Source organism: Cnephaeus nilssonii (assembly GCF_951640355.1).
Source record: "Cnephaeus nilssonii genome assembly, chromosome: 7".
Lineage (NCBI taxonomy): Eukaryota > Metazoa > Chordata > Mammalia > Chiroptera > Vespertilionidae > Cnephaeus > Cnephaeus nilssonii.
In genome coordinates this window covers 56147678-56171176 of record NC_137078.1, presented here as the reverse complement: position 1 = coordinate 56171176, position 23499 = coordinate 56147678, and the positions used below count along the sequence as shown (strand labels likewise).

The 23499-nt window shown below is 40.1% G+C and overlaps 1 protein-coding gene across 8 annotated transcripts in view; it reads left to right on the top strand.

The window, feature by feature from the left end:
* The window catches only part of MIER1 (MIER1 transcriptional regulator), a gene marked incomplete at its 5' end in the record, with an annotated part of 61462 nt that extends 46794 nt beyond the window's left edge, over nt 1–14668 (top strand). For 3 of the 8 annotated variants that reach the window (XM_079777600.1, XM_079777601.1, XM_079777602.1), the window contains 3 exons: nt 2016–2143; nt 8993–9132; nt 11407–14666. In XM_079777600.1, the coding sequence (XP_079633726.1) occupies nt 2016–2143; nt 8993–9132; nt 11407–11711 (573 nt within the window). In that variant the 3' untranslated portion in view covers nt 11712–14666. Of the gene's footprint in view, nt 1–2015; nt 2144–8992; nt 9133–11406 lie in introns of all 8 variants that reach the window. The other 5 variants (XM_079777605.1, XM_079777603.1, XM_079777604.1 and 2 more) reach the window with 3 other exon arrangements.
* Nucleotides 14669–23499: the final 8831 nt, after the last annotated feature.

The following is a 23499-nucleotide window of genomic DNA, read 5'->3' as shown; positions in this document are numbered from 1 at the left end:
ATCTATACTCCTTAATGTTGTATCCACATATATGACATCCAATATAATGAATAACACTATGAAAGGAATGCATTATGCTAATGACTGCTCATGTATGGTTCTGAATGTAAAACAAATACAGTTTCATGTTTAAGGGACATTTTGGATAACAGTTTTCCTGCATTGCTGCTTGAATTTAAACATTTTTGATCAAACCTTGTTGGATTATCTATGGAAGAGACCCCTAGAATGATAGGCTGGTATAACTAGAAGCAACAACATACCCCCAGAAATCCCCCCCCCCCTTTTTTTTTTTTAAAGGAATACAAACTTATTAGGTGATTTGAAACCACTATCCAAAAATGCCTTAACATAATCCTATCTATTAAAGTGGGAATATGCTAATTGACCCTTATGCCATTGCAAAGATGGCAGCACCCACAGCCAGTAAGGAGGGAATATGCTAATTGACTGTCTCGCCCTCAAAGATGGCAGCGCCCACAGCCAATAAGAAGGGAATATGCTAATTGATTGCCATGCCCTCAAAGATGGTGGTGCCCACAGCCAATAAGGATGGAATATGCTAATTGACTGTCACACCCTCAAAGATGGTGACACCCACAGCCACAAGATGGTGGCGCCCAGTCCCTTCAGCCCCGCTGGGATGGCAGGCACGTGGCAAAGACGGGCCTGACCGCTCTGCGTGCCTGCCTCCTGAGTCCCCCAGTCCCCTTAGCCCCTTGGCTCCCCAGCGGCCCGGGCCGGCCCGATGTGCAGGCAAGCCTCGGATGTCGGCTACCCAGACTCCCAGTACCGGCCCAAGGCGCAGGCAAGCCTTGTGTGGCAGCTGCCCAGCTGCCCAGGGCTGCCTGAGGCACAGGTAACCAGGGCCAGCCGAAGCTTGCGCTGCCGGCAGTGGCAGCAGCAGAGGTGTGATGGGGCATCGCCTTCCCCTGATCACTGGGTTGCCTCCTGCCCCTGATGGCTCCCATACTGTGAGAGGGGGCAGGCCGGGCTGAGGGACCCCCTGCCCCCCCACCCCCATCCAGTGCATGAATTTTCCTGCACCGGGCCTCAATATTGACTATAAACCTGGATTTGTTTATAAACATTTGGGATGATGATATTTCACTGTTACAGAAGTCAACTGGTCTATACCTAATATACTAGTTGTTCGAGTCAACAGAGGGAAGACAGTATTCTTTACCACATTAAGTGCCCTGTCAGTCACCAGTGACTGACACTATTCTTTCTGTCCAGAAGACAAAACAGGCTGGGCGCTTAACGTGTTAAGAGGGAGAAGTATGGTCCAGTGAAAACATTAAGACTTTGTTTTTACACCTGGAATTGAAGTTTGATATTAATCATAAGATCTATTATGCAGGTTTATTTTATTGAGGATTTTTCATAATGTTAAATTCACATGCCCCAAAATATCTTCAATTTTTACTCTCAAAAGTACAATTGACTTGGCTTAGATCTATCGAGAAATAAGATTCTAAAGGAGGCAAAAAGAGCTTGAAAGATTTTTTTTTTTTTTGAGCCCTAATAGCTTTCAGCCTTCAAGTGACATAGGCCAAAGTTGTAAAGTGCAAGCCGAGGGGAAGAAAGAAAAATGTATGTCAGGTAATGAAATAAGTGAATAATCTAATTTACCTTAGGGTGCAATCAATCCCACAAGATACCTCCTTCAAGATAGAAATATGTGGGTTAAAGTAAGATTGTCTTGCATCCCAAGTACTCATGCAGGTACCTTTTTTTCATTTTAAATTTGTACATATACCTTTTTTTCATTTTCAACCCTTTTAAGTAGCAAAACGGAATTTTGTCAACATCATTTGTCACCCCATAGGTGAACATTTGTGAAGTAAACCCATTCAACTACACAAATAGGTACAGCACAGTAATCACAGGAGTAACTTAGTAAACAAAGCATTAGCATTATAATAGCTTTTAACTCACTGCAGACGATTCTCAGGCTTTTTATAAAATAATTAAGTTTGGATCACTGTAAAACAAATACTTGTTTCTTACAGGTTCGAACAAGGTCAGTTGGTGAATGTGTAGCATTCTATTATATGTGGAAAAAATCTGAACGTTATGATTTCTTTGCTCAGCAAACGCGATTTGGAAAAAAGAAATACAATCTTCATCCTGGTGTAACGTGAGTATCTTTTCTTTCGTGTCATGTGTTTTTACTAAGCTTTTCTATTTGCTTTGTTGGGGTGCGAGTTGTGTGGTTTTTTTTAATTTATTAACTTTAGAGAGAGAGAAACATCAATTTGTTGTTTATTTATGCATTCATTGATTGATTCTTATATATGCCCCTGACTGGGGATTGAACCCGAAACCTTGGCATATTGGGACTATGCTCTAAGCAACTGAGCTAACTAGCCAGGGTTTTACTAAGCTTTCCTAAATTTTTCTTGAGGAAATTGTAATTGTTTAATAATACTTCAGTTTCAATTTATCCATTATTGACATATCTGTGGGACATTTGGACTTTTCAGTGTCTTAGAAAACATTGCAAACTACAGTTCATATTATTTGAGCCAACAAATATATCAAAGCAAATGTTAGAGTGTATGTTTTCAGTAGGATTCCTTAGAGTAGTGGATCAGAACAGCTATGAAAGCATATTTTTGTTTAATTCTATTTCATTCAGTATAAGCATTTATAGTTTTAATCTAATAACTCGGTGAGAGCAGTAAGAATAGAAAAGAGAGACTTATCTTTTCTAAAAAACTACAGGGTCATATGCCTAGTATAGGCACTTTAAAGAGGAAAGGAAATCAATATTTTTTCTTGTCTAATCTATTTTTTTAAAACACATTTTTATTGATTTTTTACAGAGAGGAAGGGGGAGGGATAGAGAGTTAGAAACATCGATCAGCTGCCTCTTGCACACCCTCTACTGGGGATATGCCCGCAACCAAGGTACATGCCCTTGACCGGAATCGAACCTGGGACCCTTCAGTCCGAAGGCCAATGCTCTATCCACTGAGCCAAACCGGTTGGGCTTGTCTAATCTATTTTACATCCAGGGAACCAAAACTCATTATGCAAAATGCCTTGTATGTCTAATCCAGTCCCCATGCACCCAGTTCTCTTAGCCCTCAGTCAGTCTAGTTCTGGAATGAAGCACTGTTTCCATTGCCACTAGTGATTTGTTATTTAAGTACATAGAGCAGTGACATTCAACCTTTTTCATCTCATGGCACATAGAAACTAACTAGAGGCCCAGTTCACAAATTTGTGCACGGGTGGGGTCTGGCTGGCCCGCCCCGATGGGGGCCGATCAGGCTGGTGAGTGGGAGGGACTGAGGGCGGTTGGCCAGCCGGCCCTGCCCCTGATCAGAGTGGTGGAGCCAGGCCAGCCCCACCCCTGATTGGGGTGTAGGAGGCCTATTGGGGGCTGGGGGTAGGACAGCCGCAGTGCACGTCATAGCAACCGGTTGTTCTGGTTGATTGGCTTTTATGTATAAGATTACTGAAAATTTGCTGATCTAACAAAAAAATTGGGTATAATTTTGATTCATTCATACCAACGGCTTTTGTTGTGTTGGCTGTTGTCATTTTTTAATTTGACAGTCTAAGGCAGTGGTTCTCAACCTTTCTAATGCCGCGACCCTTTAATACAGTTCCTCATGTTGTGGTGACCCCCAACCATAAAATTATTTTCGTTGCTACTTCATAACTGTAATTTTGCTACTGTTATGAATCGTAATGTAAATATCTGTGTTTTCCGATGGTCTTAGGCTCTACAGCAGCAGTTCTCAACCTGTAAATATCAGTTATGAAGTAGCAACGAAAATAATTTTATGGTTGGGGGTCACCACAACATGAGGAACTGTATTAAAGGGTCGCGGCATTAGAAAGGTTGAGAACCACTGCTCTAAGGGAAAAGAGGTCCGTGCTCCTGACTCAATAGTTAGGTATTACATGTTTTAAAATTCTTGCGGCACACTAGTTGAAAATGGCTGACATAGAGTATAGAGCCTATCCTCTCACATGAGTTGCTCTAAAATGTTAATTGTTACAGTGGACTTAACTTGATCGTACTATACCTGATTATTCCCTAATGTGTATGGAATAAGAATAATGTAAAATGTGACTTCATTTGGTCAGTCTTCACTATTAAAGTTCTTAAGCTAGCCAAATAACTGCCTTTGAAAGATGTGCTTGTATACATATTTCGGAGTAATGTTTCTTCATAGGTCTCTCTGCTGGTCATTTTGCTGAAGGATCAAACACTCTAAAGTCAAAAGCAAAATCATCTAAAAGCAAATAAATGGTTATGATTGCCCTTGCAAACCATGGGTACATCGTACTCTGTGCCTCATCCCCCGTTGCTTAAAGCTCATGATAGCTAGAGTGGAATTTCATAACAGTATTCCAAATTTTGTCTAATTGTTTAATGTTAATACATTTATAAGTTTTTTTCTGGATTATATAATGAATTGGTATTGTTGAAGCATAATGTAGAACTAGATATAACTGTCTAATTTACAGAATATACCATTTTAGTCACAATTTTCAAGCTATTCTGTAGGTAAAGCAGTAGTAACATAATTCTTTTTTTTCACCCATTTCAGAAATAATATTCACACATGAACTACAGGCATTCTGTCATCATCAGCATAAGAACATAAGAATTGCCATGCTGGGTCAGACCCATGGTTCATCCAGTTTTCTTTTCCAGAGAGCATCACCAAGGGCGGTGCTGTGGGCTGGCTTTGTTGGTCCTCTGTGTTATCAAGCTTCACAGGTTAGATAGGGATGTGCTTCCAAACATTTTAGTTTCTCTAATAATTTCTCCATAGCTTCTGTAAACGTTTTGAAGATACCTATGTCTATAGCCTTGTTTCCTGTTAAGGTTAAGTTATTCTGAAGGTGGAATAGCCACAGTTAAGGGTAATCCCACATTTTCTCTTTCCTTGGGCTTCAAAAGTTAATAGTGGTCCTCTGGTGTAATGGTATGTAGTGAACAAATGTGCTTGCCCCACTAGGCAAGGTTTTATAGTCTTTGATTATGTTCCCTTTGGGTCTTTCCTAAAGTTTTATATTTTTTTTTTAGCTGAACTGTAATTTTAGACCAGACTGTACATTATTTTCCAGATGAGGAGAAATTGTGGTTTTCTGTAAGCATGGAGATATTTTTCCAGTTTGCTTCCAAACTTATTTTTCCAGTTTGCTTTTTGTTATTAGTTGCACACAACATTAAGTTAATGCCTTTAGCCAAAATTGCATTTTTCATCTTTATTTTTAGTCAAAATCATAGACTACATTTTCCTGAAAGTTATTTATTTTTCTGTTGCATTGTTATCTGGCATTTGTTCACCAGAATGAACTACATTCTTTGCCTATAAATAGCCTTTGAAAGATTCTGATACAGATTCTGTCTTCACTACCTGGAAGAATTGGTAGCCATATGCAAATTGAAGATTTGGCTGTAACCACCTTGCATTTAATTTCTTCTTTTTTTTTTTAAGTAAAAATTGCCCTGGCTGGTTTGTCTCAGTAGATAGAGCTTTGGCCTGTGGACTGAAGGGTCCCAAGTTCAATTCTGGTCAAGGGCACATGCCCAAGTTGTGGGCTCCATCCCCAGTAGAGGGCGTGCAGGAGGCAGCCTATCAATGATTCTCTCTCATCTTTGATGTTTCTCTCTCTCTCCTTTCTTCTCTGAAGCCGATCCTATATAATAAAAGCCTAATATGTTAAGTGTCCAGTCATCTGGTTGTCCGTTCAACCAATCAAAGAATAATATACTAATGATATGCTAAGGCTGCTCAACCGCTCGCTATGACGTGCACTGACCACCAGGGGGCAGACAGTCAACCAGTCACTATGATGTGCACTGACCACCAGGGGGCAGTCGACCAGTCGCTATGATGTGCACTGACCACCAGGGGGCAGATGCTCCGATGGTAGGTTAGCTTGCTGCTGGGATCTGGCAGATCAAGACTGAGGGAGAAGGGCCAGACATGCCCTGGAGCCCTCCTGCAGTCCCTCCCTGGCTGGCCAGCCTCCTGCATCCCGCCCCAGTCCCAATCGTGCAAGGTGGGGTCCCTCAGCCTGGCCTGCACCCTTTTGCAATCTGGGACCCCTTGGGGGATGTCGGAGAGCCGGTTGCAGCCCGATCCCACAGGCCAGGCCGAGGGACCCCCGCAGTACACGAATTCATGCACTGAGCCTCTAATAAAAATATATTTTTTTAAAAAAGTAAAAATTAACTCAGCTAATTTTGGTTATCTGAATGCTGTTCCACTCTCCTGGGTAGTCTACTTGACTCCTCTTCTTCCTTAAGCATTCTGAATGCCATTAATCCTACCTATCCTACCTAATAAAAGAGTAATATGCAAATTAACCACCACTCTGCTACATGCACAAGCCACGCCCACCAGCCAATCAGAGCGAGTATGCAAATAAACCCAACCAAGATGGCTACAGCCGCAGAGAGCAGGAGGGAGGCTTGGGTTTCCCAGGCAATGGAGGAAGCCAAGCTTTCCGCCTGCCCTTGCCGGCCTAAGCCTCCACTCAAGGTTACAAAGTTTCAATTATAGAAGGTAAACAAATCCAAACAGAAATGGCAGCAGCCACTGAGCTGGAAAGAGCAGGAGGCTAGGGTTGCCCCCTGCTTTCTGCACACCCTGGCCGGCCCAGGCCTCCGCGTAAGGCTACAAAGTTTCAATTATAGAAGATATACACAAACCCCAACAGAATCAGCTGCCGGCTAGGGAGCGAGCAGGAGGCTTGGCTCCACTCCAGGCTACAAAGTTTCAATTGTAGAAGGTAAATAAATTCCAGATACCAGGGCCTCCTCTTGGGTCATCAGGGGGCATGGCTGGCCTGCAAACCACCACAGGCCCCTCGCTCAGGTCGCCCCACGCCCTAAGGGAACCCTCACCCTGATCCGGGACACCCTCCAGGGCAAATCAGCTGGCCCCCACCCATTCACCAGGCCTCTATCCTATCTAATAAAAGAGTAATATGCAGATTGACCATCACTCCAACACACAATATAGCTGCCCCCAAGTGGTCAAAGATCCTGCCCCCATGTGGACACAAGATGGCCACCACAAGATGGCCAGCAGGGGAGGGCAGTTAGGGGTGACCAGGCCAGCAGAGGAGGGAAGTTGGGGGCAAACAGGCTGGCAGGGGAGCAGTTAGACATCAATCAGGCTGGCATTGGAGTGGTTAGGGGGTGATCAGGCTGGCAGGCAGAAGCAGTTAGGGGAAATCAGGAAGGCAGGCAGGCAAGCAGTTGGGAGCCAGCAGTCCTGGATTGTGAATGTCCGACTGCCCGTTTAGGCCCGATCCCACTGGGATCGGGCCTAAACGGGCAGTCGGACATCCCTCGAGGGGTCCTAGATTGGAGAGGGTGTAGGCTGAGCTGAGGGACACACACATACCCGGTCCCCGTGTACAAATTTCGTGCACCGGGCCTCTAGTTATTAAATAATAATAGTTCTTTCACAATATCATTGATGTATTCAGAAATTTAAAGTAACTTTGATATCTAGTCAATTCTAGTTTCCTTTGCTTGGGTTTTAGCCTCCTCCATTATCCATTCCCACCATACCAAATTTATTTCCAGCAATTCCTCATCATGCATCTTCTGTTCCTATTAGCCTTAGCTTCTGAATTTCCTGTAGCATTCATCATGCTCATTTCTGTTTCTCTGTGCTTCAACTCTGTTACATAATTGTTCTGCAGTTAAGATAAATGGCATGAAGCCAAAAGGTCATAAAGACCATTAAATTTAACGCCTTTCATTTATAGATGAGGTAAATAGCCCTAGAATGTTAAATTGATTAGCTTGTTATCTTGTATGTTTCTCTGATATGTGTTAATTTTGTACCTCAGATTGTTTGAAGCTTCTTGAGCTCAGGTACCACATCCCTATATTTATTATATCCCATAACCCAAGGGACAATGTGATCATGAAGCTTGAGATTAAAGCTATCGTTGATTGTCTTTTTATGGACTTTTAACACAGACTTTGAGCCTTTCCACTGTTTTCTTGTCCACATTTTTATCCACATTCTTTGTCCTGCTCACAAAATTCTAAAACATTTGACTGAATATTTCCATTATACTTATTCTGAGGGAATTTTAAAATATGTATTTTTGTTTTTATTAAGCTTCTACGCTGTGTCATGTACAACTTAGGCACCAAAAGTGAGTGGTAAACAAAACAGACCAAAGTCTCTGCCTTCAGGGAGTTTTTCCAGTGCCGGTGTTGGCAGACTTTTCCTGTATGTGTTTTACACAGCAGCCCTATGTGGTGGCTACGTCATGTACGATTACATGCCTTTTCAGATCAGAGCACTATACCTCAGAGAGACAGTAAGCCCAGGTCTAACCCAAACCAATGTCATAGACACAACTCTCTTTCATGCCATAACATTCAGGAATGACTTGGGGAGGAAGTGAACTCGCATTTAATGACATAGTGGCAGATAAAGCCAGTAGATAAGCCCAGAAATTTAGTGAGCTTAATAGCTCATATCTAGCAGAAAGGTAATATAGAAGGTATCCAGGAAGATTTAGGGAGGTGATTCATTGTTAGGACCTAATTTGTCTTTTAGATGTTGCCATAGTTATCAAATAGACTTTAGGGGCTTTAAAATTCCATTGTGTTTGCTCAGAAACTCTTCTATACTCCTGGTTGACATCATCCCTATCCATTTTTAGATCCTCTGGTTTTAGTTGGACCACTCTGAGCACTTGCCTACAATTTTAAAAGTCTTAAAACTGCCTATAGGTCTCTAAAATTAGCTAGTTTAAGGCTCTTACGCATTTTTCCTACAAACTTGTAACCAAAAGAAGCTTTCCATTTACACGTTCAGATACTGGTGTGATAGATAAGGGACTAGAATGAATGTACTAGTAAGTGAAAATTAGGATATATTTGTAAATAGAGCCTTCTCAATTTAACCTCACTTAATTTTAATTTTCAGCTTTTATAATATAAGAAAATAATTACTTTATTATCTTACTTAATTTTAAGGGATTACATGGATCGTCTTCTGGATGAAAGTGAAAGTGCTGCCTCCAGTCGAGCACCATCCCCTCCCCCAACTGCCTCAAACAGTAGTAACAGCCAGTCTGAGAAAGAAGATGGCACTATAAGCAATAGTAATCAAAATGGTAAGCAACCAAAGAAACACTTCTGTTTCTTTCTGTAGCCTGGAATGTTCAGTTTTGGTTTCTATTAAACTTCAATGCAGAAGTTAAATTAATAATTGTAAACATCAGATGAAACATGATATCAGCATACATACATACATACATACATACGTACATACTAACAATACACAGAATACAAGTTAATTGGAAAGACTTCCCATTGATATCACTATAAAGTAAGTTTAATAAACTATACTCTCAACAGTGACCATTTCTTTTAAGAAATTTATTCTTTTTGAGTAGCATCTATTTTCTTATCTGGTTAGGATGTCTGAATATAAATATTCTTGTTAATTTTTAGACCAAAACTCCAGCCATTTCACATCAGAAATACACATATTTTTAAAATATTTTGAGAGCTTATAACCATACTGATAAAAAGTGATAGCTAACAAAGACACCATCTTGAATATTTTTCTCTTTGATAGCATAATAACCTTGAAGGATAGGAAAAGATCAAAGAGAAACATTCCTATTTCTATTTCCATGAAAAAAAGAAGCAAAAGGCATACCAGTATGATTGAAGTTCAGATAATGTTCTTGTTTAAAATATACAGTGGACCAAAGATCATTGTGCTGATCAGTAACACCTAGTCAGAGAACTATTTTGACTTCTAATTTAATAAAAATGATCTTCCAAGTAAGACAGTAGCCAGGCAGAAAGTAATAAGTCCCTTACTCCTCTTTAGAAAGAAACGGGTACATTAGAGATAAGTTCTGCCCACTTACATTCTGATGTAGCAGCCTTAGGGAGGGCCAGTGCAGAGCTAGCTAAACTCATGACAGAAACTAGAAGAGAAATGCTGAGAAAAACTTGACCCTTGTTCTAACCTTTGGTCTGACCCTGGCACTGCTGTAGTGAATATACTGCACATGCTTATTTGATTATCCCTCTCTGTTTCCTCACTGCTTCCCTTCTAAGAGCAAGCCAAGCCAACAAAAAGTAGGGCCCAACAACCAATTTCCTGGTCCAAAAAGTTTAACTGACATGACATCTAATGCTTGCACATCCACCCTGAAATACAATAAAAAGCTGAAATTCTGACCTTGGGACTAGAGGTAGAAACTCAGTTGGTACTACTTTGTCTTTTCCTACTTGCTCATAATACCAAATAAATAATTTCCTTTTCTTGATCTTTTTTAAGCATTTGATGAGAACATGCAGGTCGAGTAGGAGAGTTTCATGATTTTCCTATAAATTACTCAGTAGCCCAGAAGCCATTCACATTGAATACCTAAAGCTCAAGTTTCTCAGGTTTTTCAAGGAAAGGAAGGAACTTTCTAACCCAGTTTTATTTATTTGTAAGGGACTTTACCAGTGTCTTGAAACCTTACAGTTATTTTTGACCTATCACAATGTTACCAACTCTTTCAGCTTACTACAACAAAATCATGACACATAATCCCGTGATTCATGATTGGGTGTACTTGTGAGTTGGGGAAAATAGGATATTTGCTTTGACCAAAATGTAATATTTGAGTCTTATCTTTTATACTGAATATTTTAATTAAATTTTAATTATCTTTAGTGGCACATTTTATATTTTTACATTAAGGATTCCCACAATTTCTACTTCTTATTGCAGATAACTTGAACATGACCTTTTTACTATTAACTTGTTTTCATTAGAATAATTGTGTTCTTTTCTCACCTATTATGGAGGAATTTATTGACTTTTAGCATTTTCAAGTGTATGCTTAGACAATGAAAGCATTAATTTTCAATATGACAGATTACAGGAATATCCATAGATTTACATTAAGAATTAAAAAGTCACATCATCGTAATTTTATGTGGCAGTATAAAGCTCAAGCTTCTAAAAAAGAATATAATATTTTACATGGTTTTAGAAAGGTTTGTTAAATCTGAATAATTTATGCATATCTTTGCTTAAAATTCAGCTTTTTTTGACTACTGGACCCAGTGCTTATTTTGTCACATAATATCAACCTGCTCTTGATATACGCCAAATTCTGTTCTTAATTCTTTATACTTACTAACTTATTTAATCTTCACAACAACTGTGTAAGGTAGGCTATCGTAAGTTATCCTCATTGTATATGTGATAAAACTGATGTTCAGAGAATATAAATAACTTGCCTAAAGTCGTATCGCTACTAGGCAAATAAACATAGTCCAAATTCAGACCATAACACAGATTTGATACCTCACTTCCTTGATGAAAAGCAATCTTATAACAGTTTAATATTAGCAGTTTGTTTCTTCCAACTTAGGGGTGTCATCTAATGGACCAGGTGAATTATTAAACAAAGAAGAAGTAAAAGTTGAAGGGTTACACGTTAATGGACCAACAGGTGGAAATAAGAAACCACTTCATGCAGATATGGATAGTAATGGTTATGAAACAGATAATCTTACCACTGACCCCAAACTTGCCCATATTGATGAAAAAAGTGAGAGACCTGCCAAAAGGCGAAGGGTAAACAGCAATGGAAAAGAAAGTCCAGGTTCTTCTGAATTTTTCCAAGAAACAATCTCACATGGGAAATTTGAAGAACTTGAAAACACAGATGACTGAATTTTAGACTTATTTTACTTTGTTTGGAGTAAATCCTGGTGTGATTAAAATTTTCAGGGTTGATGGGTTACCTTAAAAACTTGATTTCCTTGAAGTAATTGGTTAAAATTTGAAAACTGAATTGAGTCCTAACTTTAGTAAATACGATTTCATAATTCTGCCTTTTGCAGAACTTTTATTTTAAAACTATAAAGACCCTTTTAAGGATATAACAAATAGTTTAGTAAATTTGAAATAAAGATATATCTGTACCTTCTCATTGGATGTATTAATCCTAAAGTTTTACTATAAGGTACTTTTTGCTTAATTTTTATGGCAGAGAAGAAAAAACAAATTTTCTGCTTAACACCAAATTTTTTTAGTTTATTGAAATCTTTCAGACATTTTTCTCTATATACAAGTTGAGTATCGTTATTAAGGAAACCCTTATGAATCCTGAAAGTTATGCTAGCATGATTTTTTTATATATAGAAGTTTAAAAATAAACCAAGTCAGGTTTGTATATGTAAAATTGTTGACATCAATGATGTCTTTCCATATTCTTATCTGGGCTTAAGAAATACATTCTGTATTTTTCCAGATTCTTTGTAGCCTTTGAAAGATTTTTACAGTACATATGTCTTGACTGAGCTGTTCTTTCTTAATACAAAAGCTTGTATAATTTTCTTAACTTGTACAGTTGGTAAACTTTTATGAGAGGAATTGATATCTGAGTCTGTCAGCTTTCATTTTATTTTGCCTATGGTTTTTCTAATGAATTTTTAAGTGTTTTGTGTAGTAACTGAGTCATGTTTCTTATCCAGGTGGTAAAAGCATTCATGAAGGATTGTGAACATTTTTTTTTCAATTTTTTACTTATGGACAAATAGTGTGATAATTCTGAAATTAAGCATGATACTTAGATTTCATAGTTTGTATTTGCTATAATTTTCAAAATTATTTTTGAAGCAAGACAAACATTTAATGTTGGCTTAAATGCTTAAATGTATCATGCTGACCAGAATCCTGTTCAGTTATTTTTATATGCATTATGAAATTTCCCATTTTTGCATTAAATGAACTGGGGGAAAAGGTCAAGTGATATTTAGATAATTGGCACACACAAAGAATTGGCAGGCAGCAATATTGATTTTTAAAAAGAAAAAGTGAAGTTAGAAAAGTTTTTGGACTTTTCCAGTTAAAATCTAGTTTTTCAGATTCGATAGTATATTTCCAAAATGAAAATAAGTTATACAGTAACTATTGTTCTATGATTACAGATAGGATCATCCATTTGCATAGCCTTGCAAGAGTGCCATTTTATTTTTAGTGCAAAATTCTTGTTGAAAAATGTAGTTTTATACAGCTGATAGACCAACCTATATCCAAACTTTTATAAAAGATTGTTATCTATTGTTTTTATCACACAGGCATACCCCAAATGCTTCTACCAATTCATTTCCAGCTATCAGTTCAAGAGCTGATGCCTTTTTAAATAAATCTTCTGTGATTTTGTTTTTAATGGCTCAACTGTCCAATGCAATCGAGTAGAGGTTTGCACTGAGATATTATGGTTTAGGCCTTACTCCATGAAGTATTACTGTTAACATTTGTTCAGACTGCTTCCCTCCACCAGTGTGAACAAGTCCCCCTACCCCAAACAGTGTTAAAAGTCACTCTACAACACTTGACTGACTTCATATAATGCGTACTCACTGTTACATACATAATCCCAGTAAATCCAAGTTTTGGGTGAAAGTGTTGAGAAGCATGAATTTTGTTTTGTTTTTGTTTTGCCTAGAACATTAATTTATCCAGAATGGCAGCTTTAACATATGGTCACAATCCATTTTCTAAATCAGATTTTATTCAAACGAATCCAAAGTATCCTAGCTCTTTGTCAAAGACTATAGAAATGTTTTGAACAAATAGTAATGTACTTTTTAAGTTGTTGTAATATTTGAGATACCATTTTCACCTTTTATAAAAGATGCATTTTGTTTGCAGGTTTGTGAAGTTCTTGAATACAGCACATGTATACATGTTAGGAAATCTTTTCTTCATCTTTCTTTTTAAAGTATGCCTAATGAAAGACATTCCACTATTATAATACATAATGCTCAGCTCCTCATAAAGGAATATTTATATTTTGTGTTTATATAGGCATTTCACACAGTACTTAGTTATAAGTCATTGCACTATGAAATTTGTAGTAATATCATGAATCTAATTTGCTTAATATTTACTACATTTCATAACTCTTGAACTCCTGACAAATTGCATTGGGAAAAGAAGCCTTTGTTAATAGCTACTTAGTCTCTCTGACCTCCAGCAAAGCACTATCAATTTCATTTGGAATGGTTTTCTGTTCTATGATGTGTCTTCAGATAGAGTTCAGAATCTGCAACTCAGTTCAACATAAGTCTGTTGAGCTTTAAAATGTATTTGAAATAATATTTAAATAGGCATTTAAAATTATGATTTGGATGTTTTTAAATTTATGCATAGTAATTTTGCACTGTAAAATAATTCCCTTCTCCCATTCCCTGTCTGCCATTCTGAATATGCTTATTAAAATATTTTTTTAAACATATTTGCATACTTAATGTTGTGTGAATGATTTTCATTACATTGATTCACTAGAATTATAGGTTTTAATTTTCTATGATGCACATTGTTTACAGTACAAAATACATACAATCTGTTGCTCCTGCTCCTAGACATATTCCACGAAGTAGTGTTTCAGTGGCTCCAGTCTCTTCTACCTCATCTTGGATTATGTATTTTTGTCCTTTTTTTCCCCTTCAGAGATATCCTTTGGGCTATGGACTGCTAGTCACCTGTTTCTCTTCTGAACTATATAATTAAAATTACTTGTTTCCTTCTTTTGCAGAGCAGATGTCATCGCAAAATACAATATCACGTAATATTTTGCAAAAACTTTTGTCACCATATTGCTCTGCTCTTAATGGAAAATTAAGAGTGGGCACTTTGAGCCCTAGCCGGTTTGCTCAGTGGGTAGAGCATCAACCTGCAAACTTAAGGGTCCCAGGTACAATTCTGGTCAAGGGCACATGCTTGGGTTGCGGGCTGGATCCCCAGTAGGGTGTGTGCAGGAGGCAGCCAATCAGTGATTCTCTCTCATTGATGTTTCTCTCCCTCTCTCTTCCTCTCTGAAATCAATCCTACATAATAAAATAGTAATATGCAAATTGACCGCATCTTCACTACACCCCGGCCACGCCCACCAGCCAATCAGGGTGAGTATGCAAATTACCCAATAAAGATGGCTAATTTGCATATGTGGAGAGGGAGGAGTAAAGACTGAAAACAACTTAGAAGGAAGAGGGAGGAAAAGCGGAAAGCAAGGTGGCTGCCAGAGGGAAAGCCGGAGCGGGGCGGGCGGCAGTGGCGAGCGGGTGCAGGCGTGGTGGTCGCAAAGGCAGCGGCAGCAGCCGCGCACGGGGCCGCAACAGCCGCTTGCAGGATTTTCCTGCAAATGGGCTACTAGTAAAAAATATATTTTTTTTAAAAAGTGGGCACTTTGAGTGTTTCTGAATTTCCTTAGGCAAGATGTGTGCTGATGACAGTGGGCTGTGTAACAGGCTCTGTATCACTATTAAATGCCAAATTAAAAATGAAGGTTATCCCAACAATAATCTACACTCATGAAAAATGCCACTGTGGAAAATCATATAACAACATTATGGGAAGGAAAAAAGGAATTTCCATATTTTAGCCTGTTAATTCTGTCTCCCTAAAAATGATGTTTCTGTATCACATAATTCTGATTATTTGAATTTTTTGTAATAAAATCAATACTGCTCTTTAATAATCAATTTTATCCTTTGTAAAATCTTAAAGGGTCATCCCTCCAAGTTGTAGGCTGATTTTATGTATTTAATTACTTGGTTAGTCTCTTCATCTTCTAATACCAATTTTGTTACCTCATTTATTATGTGCTGGTGTTTTTTCACATCTGTATGTGCATGGAGATTTTCTGAACTAGGATATCATAGCTCCTATGACTTATTTAGCATGTGTATTATACTTAAAGTGTCATTTTGCTTTAAGTGTAACTAATCCTCTTGTCCAAATTGATGCTAAAGGCAAGAAGGCATGAGCAGGTAAGTACTGTGGTAGAAGGCTGAGTACAGAGGGCAAATGGAGAGGAAAAGGAAGCACGGATCTCGGGGAGTCCACTAGACCAGTGGTGGCCAGCCTTTCGGACCTCACGGACCACCAGAGGTCCGCAGACCATATAATTCTAGCTAAGTTAGGTTTTCCTCCAACTTAACATTTATGTTAGAATCTAAGCCAACATGAAACAAATGTACGATTCCCCCCAAGAAAGACCATTTATTTTTCACATATACTGCAGGGCTGATTATACATTATTACGCAGGACTTGCCCCTTTCTCTTATCATTCACTATCCTGATTTCCTAAAATTTAGAAGAGGTGATGCTGACCTTCCTTGCCTTTTTTTTTTTTTTTTTTTAAGCTCTGGCTCCAGGAATTTTGAAACCCTTTTTTCCTCAAAAGGTCTCTGGTTAAATTAGGAAAACAGCATCTCCTATTGCTTTTGTGTAACTCTATGTACAACATTGCACCTTTCCTTAAGATCTGTTGATTTGGGGGTGGGAGAAGAAACACTTATTGTGGATATTGCTGGCTTGAATCACCCTCTGGGATCCACAGAGGGCCCAAGTCAACTTTTGTGGCTTGGGGTACCAGCAGTAGTACAGTCTTCTATACTTAAGTTGAATTTGAGTAGATTAAGTTTGCTGTTGAAAAATCATCTAGAGTTATAAACTTTAGAAGTGTTTCTGAACCAGTGTCATTTTCAATAAAGACGTGTTGACAAGATATATCCAATAGGCCAACAGGGAAAGCAGTGGACTTAATTTGATGTTTGGAACCACATTAATGTTTACCAGTACTTCTAAATACTCCTTTTCAGAACATAGAGTCAAATTCCCACAGTACCTGGCCTTGCGTTTCCTTATCTTGGACTATACCTTAGACCATACTTGCATTTCAACCAAGAGGTATTCTAAAAATATGTACTTGATTCAGAATCCTCTTGCTCAAAACACATACAGGCTTTAATATCATGCTACCTCTTTGCATCCCATTCATCCAAATTCAGCCATATTTCAAGATTTCTTTGATTTGGCCACTACTTATACTAAAAACCACTACAGTGCCCATCTGTAAAATTAGGAAGATACCCACTCACTGCGTGGATTACAAGGCTGTTGTGATTATAAAATCACATAGAAAAATCCATTTCTTGAGAATACAATATAGTGATTTAAAGTCCCTGTGGCCAGGAATTTTCATATTTTAGAGGGGAAATGTATTTTTAAAAACATCCACAGCAGGGTCTAGAACCTATGGGGAAAGCACTTATGTCCACAATGAGCTGTATTAATACTCATACAAATTTCAAGTCAGATATTGCTTCCAGATGAATTTGGCAACAAACTCAGGAAAGAACTTATTTTTCAGAGCCCTGGGTTTCAGAATTACAAACTTGTAGTAGCCCTCACAGTTTTGCCAGCACTTACTTGGCAGCTGATGTTCTTTTGTTTTGTTATGTATCTGGCAAGGAGGCTTGTAAACAGGAAGCCAAAAGTAAACTAGCAGGGAGCTTTGATACAGTACCCTGCACGTGGGTCTTCAGAGCCAACAAGCAGCCTGGACATGAAGCGACTGAGTGAGAGGAGCCCACCAACACCCAAAGGTGGAGCTTCCTACTCCTCCTCTTACAGAAGGGAGAACCTAAGGCCCCAAGTCGAAAAATTGACTGCCCAGCGTCCAACCACCTTAGACTGAGCTTCTCAGACAAGGTCTGATCCCTCTGTCCTTTTCTCTCAGGGCATTTAATAGTTTATGTATTTGTGGTGAATGCCATGGCCTCAAGCCTTGGCCTATAGGCCACCCTGTAGCGGATGGCTCACTGTGGCTGGCAGGTGGCTTGCATAAAGCAGCAGCTCCTTTTGTATGCGTTTGGCTAGAACAGTTGGGGAAGACATTCCCTGCAAGGGAGCCTCTGCTGGTCACAGAAGTCATGAGGCAGGTAAGCCCACTGCAGATAATCATGTGCCATCCCTGACTGCTGTCACATGCACGGGGCTAAGTACTTACTACAAACCAATCCTCACAACCTTCTTTCTCCCAATTCACAAATGGGGAAACAGCCACCTGGAGATGAAGGACACCCTTCCCAATGATCTGGATTTTCTTGACCCATTTTCCTAAGTTAAATCTTGGCATTCAGGGATGATGTGTGTTGAAGGTTGGAAGCAGATGTTACTTGCAAACAATGTATCCTAGCCTTTTCCCCACAAGTCTGAATTCTGGAAAGGAGAAAGTCCCCCAAACTGGGGGAGAGAGGGTGGGTCAGTAGGTTCTGGGAACAGCTGGAATGGGACTCTCCTCTAGGAAGACATCAGAGGAAAGGCTACATGGGCCGTAAGAGAGGCCAGACTCCAGGCACTAGGACTCACGGTAGTAGAAACCGTCGCCCTGCCAAAGCTGATGTTTGGCAGTGACCATGAAGGGGAACACAAGAAGGTCATTCTGTTTGCCAGGGAACAGGCAGTTCCCTTGAATCTTGTGTGACTGTAGGGAAGGACAGGGATTGAATTTCCTGTGAGGTGATGGGATGGAGAACACTCTAATTTGACTTAAAAGGGTAAGTAAGTTGACATTATTCCCATACCCAAACATTACACAGTACTGCCCACTTTAGGCAGCTCCACGAACTCGGAGCAAAAGGTAGCCCTTACAGGAAGGCAGATTTACATTCTGTAAAGCAAAGACTTCCTCACAGTTACTACTGTCCAACAATGGAGCTTTCCTGTGTGTTTCCTCCCCACTAAAATAAGGTAATAACAGGACTGACTGTAAAGGATTGTTTAGAGCAGCCGTTGCCAACCTTTCGGACCTCACGGACCACCAGTGGGTCCATGGACCACCGGTTGGCGACCGCTGGTTTAGAGGGTTAATCATCTATAATAATAAAAGCGTAATATGCTAATTAGACCAGAAGTTCTTCCGGATGAAGCCGGGGCTGCGAGGGAAGCCCAGGTCCCAGGTGCCAGAGGGAAGCGGGTGCCAGCAGCCGGGGGAAGGAAGGCCTACTCTTGCACGAATTTCGTGCATTGGGCCTCTAGTGTATCAATATGTAAGGAGCTAAGAAGTGCCTACCTAGCAGATGCTCAGTAAATTTACTTTTACTGTGTCAGAGCAGGTACTCTCTTCCCTTGCTAGACTTCAAATATTACCTTTTTGGAAAACACTTGGAAGCCCGAGTTAAATACCTTAAAAATGTTCACGTTTGGTTTCCTGAAGTTCAAATGGTCTCCTGAAGACAGAGTTATGAAGAAAAATTCATCACAGTTTTCCTCATAAATGAAAAATAGAAACAGTTTTTATCACCTATTAATTTTATCTCCTTAAACAACTCATCTTATTTCTCCTCTGTGCTTTCACAACTACACTGTAGGACCCCATCATTGCTCATCAGGGCTGTAACCAGCCTCCTCCAGGTGATGAACTTACTTGGACAGTTCTGCCCTTTGACCCCCCCCCCCCCCCACCCGACAGCAATCTGAATGGCATCCTCAGTGATCTTGCTCGAGTGCAAATCTGATCTATAGTAGTTACTCAATTTAGGCTCACAGGTAGCCAGTGGGCCAAATCTAACTGGCAGACTTTCCGTTTAGTTCTAATGGGAGTATCTTTAAGCAGCTAGGTACCACATGCCCTACCACTTACTATTATATCTAGTGATTGCATTCATTCAGATTTACACTTTCTACCTGCCTGGCCCCTTTAAGATCTGAATCTGTCAACACTTGACCTACAGTATACAACTCAAATCAGGCAGCTGGGATCTAAAATGAAGACGAGGCCACGTTTTTTTGCCTTGCTGGACTCAAAAAATGTAGCTATCTCATTGGTGCACTTTATCCATTCAGGAACTATTTATTGTGTACCTACTATGTGTCCAGCACTGTTCTAGATGCCAGGGACACTATAGTGAACAAAACAGACCAATGTCGCTGCCTTCATAAAGCTTACATTTGATTAGAGGAGATGAGTCCTGTGGAGATAAAGCAGAGTGTGGGAGGGGCCACTTCAGACAAGTGGCTCCGGGAAGGCCCACGGAGAGGAAGGCATGTGCTATAAGGTATCAAAGGGGAGGGTGGGTAGTGGGAAGAGATCAACCAAAGAACTTGTATATGCTTAACCCACAGACACAGGCAACAGGGTGGTAAAGGCCTGGGGCAGGGCAGGGGTGGGATGGAAGAGGACAATACGGGTTAAAAGGGGACATATATAATACTTCCAACAATAAAGATTTTTTAAAAAGACATCAAAGGGGAATGAATGCCAGACAGAAGTAGACATAGTGGCCCTGGAATGCTAGAGGGCGGTCCCCTCCAATATCTTAGTTGAATCCTAGTGGTCCTTAAATCAGCTCAAATGCCATGTTTTCCAAGAAAATGTTTCCACTATCTTTCCCAGGCAGAATGATATTCTTCCTCCCATTCTTATATATAGCTCAGATAGTTTCATGAATCTGTCATCCTATATAATAAAAGGCTAATATGCAAATCAATGGATTGGCAGAAAACCCGGTTGCTATGACATGTACTGACCACCGGGGGCAGACGCTCAATGCAGGAGCTGCCCCCTGGTGGTCAGTGTGCTCCCACAGGGGAAGCGCTGCTCAGCCAGAAGCCGTGGCAGCACTAAGGATGTCCAACAGTTGGACATCCCTCGAGTGCTCCTGGACTGTAAGAGGGCGCAGGCTGGGTGACTCCCCTCCCCTCTGAGTGCACGAATTTCGTGCACCAGGCCTCTAGTTTATATATATTGTCCTCAAAACTATTCATTTGAAAACATTACCTTAAGAAGAAGCAGATGTGAGGAGGCACTCTTGATGATCTCCGACCTCATTCTCATAATTACAGGGGCGTGATTGGAATTTTTTGGAAAGAAAGGTTTGGGAATCAAAGTGCAGATTTAAGTTTATTAGGGAGGGCAAGTTGGACAAATCCCTTCGCCTTGCTTAAGCCACCATTTGTGCAATGGTAAAGTACTGTAATGGGAAAAAGCATGACAAAGGCCCAGCTCCATGAAAGCACATAGTAGGCCCTCAGTAAGCAATAGCGCTTTTCTTTCTTGGAAAGCAAACTGCTTTCCATCATTTACCTCCAATGGCAGCTGTTACCACAAGAGGGCACTATCTGCACAGCTAGGAAAGCATGGCTCCTTGGCCTCAGATTCAATCAGCTACCAGCTCACACCTAAGCTTGAAATCCATGGTGTGTGGACTCTGAATGGAGAATGGCATTGGACATGCATATAGTGGTGATGACCTTAGACCCACCAAGTCTGTTATGAGCAGAGCAGGAGAAACAAGGACCTAGTATGGTGGTAAAGAGCAAAGGTCTTTTGAGTCAGACTGATTAGGGTTTGAATATGGGTTCACCAACCACATTGGACAGTTGTCTCTTACTGAGCTTCATCTGTGAAATGTGGGTTGTGCCAGGCCTCCATCAGGCTGGGTGCTGGCCCCAGTGAGCTCAGTTTGGCTGGCAGCTGGATGAGCGAATACAGGTGATGAGAGCGCAGGGAACAAGTCCAGGAGGTACCTGGCAACTGCTCACCTGCCGTGGATGCACAAACCAGCTCCGTGCTCTGCTCCTCTCAATGGCGCTTCTTCTGTGGAGTCCCCAGTACCCAAGGCCCTGAGTGCAAAAGTCAAGCGAGACAAGAAACCAGCAAAGAGCTAAGTGAAAGAAAGAAAGTTAAACTGTAAGAGGACTTTTACAAGTTGTTTAAAACACATTCTTTACCCTAGCTGGTTTGGCTCAGGGGATATAGCGTCAGCCTGAGGACCGAAGGGTCCTGGGTTCGATTCCAGTCAAGGGCACATACCTCAATTGCAGGCTCGATCCCCAGCCCTGGTTGGGGCACATGCAGGAGGCAACCAATCAATGTGTCTCTCACATTGATGTTTCTCTCTCTTGGTCTCTCCTCTCCCTTCCACTCTCTCTAACAAAACAAACAAACAAAAAAAATCAATGGAAAAATATCCTTGGGTGAGGATTAACAAAAACAAAAACATGCTTTAAGGACCTCTTCAACAAAAGGTGTCAAGAAAACTGGATATTCACATGCAAATGAATGGAGGTGGACCCTTACCTTATACCATATACAAAAACTAATTAAAAATGGATCCACAACTTAAATGTAAGACTTAAAATTATAAAACTCTTGGTAGAAGAAATAGGGGGAAAGCTTCATAACAATGGATTTGGCAATTAACTCTTGGATATGACACCAAAAGCATAGTCAATAAAAGTAAAATAAACGGCACAATATCAAAATTTATAAGTGTGCATCAAAGGACACAATCAACAAGAGTGATAAAAAGTCAACCTAAAGAATAGGAGAATATATTTGCAAATAATCTATCTGATAAGGGGCTAAAACAATCTATAAGGAACTCTTACAACTCAACAACAAAAAAATCCAATTTAAAAAAATACATACTCAAATAGACATTTCTCCAAAGCATATAAATAGACAACAAACATAAGAAAGGATGCTCAACACCACTAATCAACAGGAAAATACAAATCAAAACCACACAATGAGATATCACCTCACACCCACTGAGATGGCTATATTAATAAAATGAGTGGTGGCAAGGATGTGGGAAATTGAAACACTTGTGCACTACTAGTGGGAATGTAAAATGGCACAGCCACATGGAAAGCAGTGTGGCAGTTCCTCAAAATGTTAAAAACAGAATTACCATGTGACCCAGCAATTCCAAAATAACTGAAAGCATATTTGCGTAGCCATTGCTATGGATTTTGTGTCCCCTCCAAATTCATATGCTAAATCCCTAATCCTGTCCTGGCTGGGTAGCTCAGTTGGTTATAGTGTCATCCAGATATGCCAAGGTTACAGGCTCGATCCCTAGTCAGGGCACATATGAGAATCAACCAATGAGTGCATAATTAATTAATGAGTGCATAAATAAGTGGAACAACAAATCCATGTTTCTCTCTCAAAAAAAAAATCAATAAAACAATAGTTTATATAAAAATAACCCTGCCGAAACCGGTTTGGCTCAGTGGATAGAGCGTCGGCCTGCAGACTGAAGGGTCCCAGGTTCGATTCCGGTCAAGGGCATGTACTTTGGTTGCGTGCACAACCCCAGTGGGGAGTGTGCAGGAGGCAGCTGATCGATGTTTCTCTCTCATCGATGTTTCTAACTATCTCTCTCCCTTCCTCTCTGTAAAAAATCAATAAAATATATTTTAAAAAAATAAATAAATAACCCTAATCCTCAATGTGATGGTATTTGGAGATGGGGCCTTTGGGAGGTAATTAGGTAATGAGGGTGGAGCCCTCCTGATAGGATTAGTGCCCTAAGAAGAGGCAAAATACAGCTTGCTACCTCTCTCTGCTCTCTACCATGTGAGGCTATGAGAAGACGGACATCTCCAAACCTGGAAGTGGGCTCTCACCAGACCCTAGATCTGCCGGCACCTTGACTTTGCACCTCTCTCTAAAACTGTGAAAAATAAATGTTGTGGTAATTTGTTACAGCAGTCCAAACTTGTTACCGCACTGAAGGTGTTCATTCGCCTGCATGCGTCAAAGCCCAATAGACAGGAGCAGGAGTTTGCAGCCAAGAAAGTAAGGATTTCTTAAGGAAATGGCGCCAGGCCTGGAGACACAGGTAACTCATACTCAAATATTTGGCTCCCTGA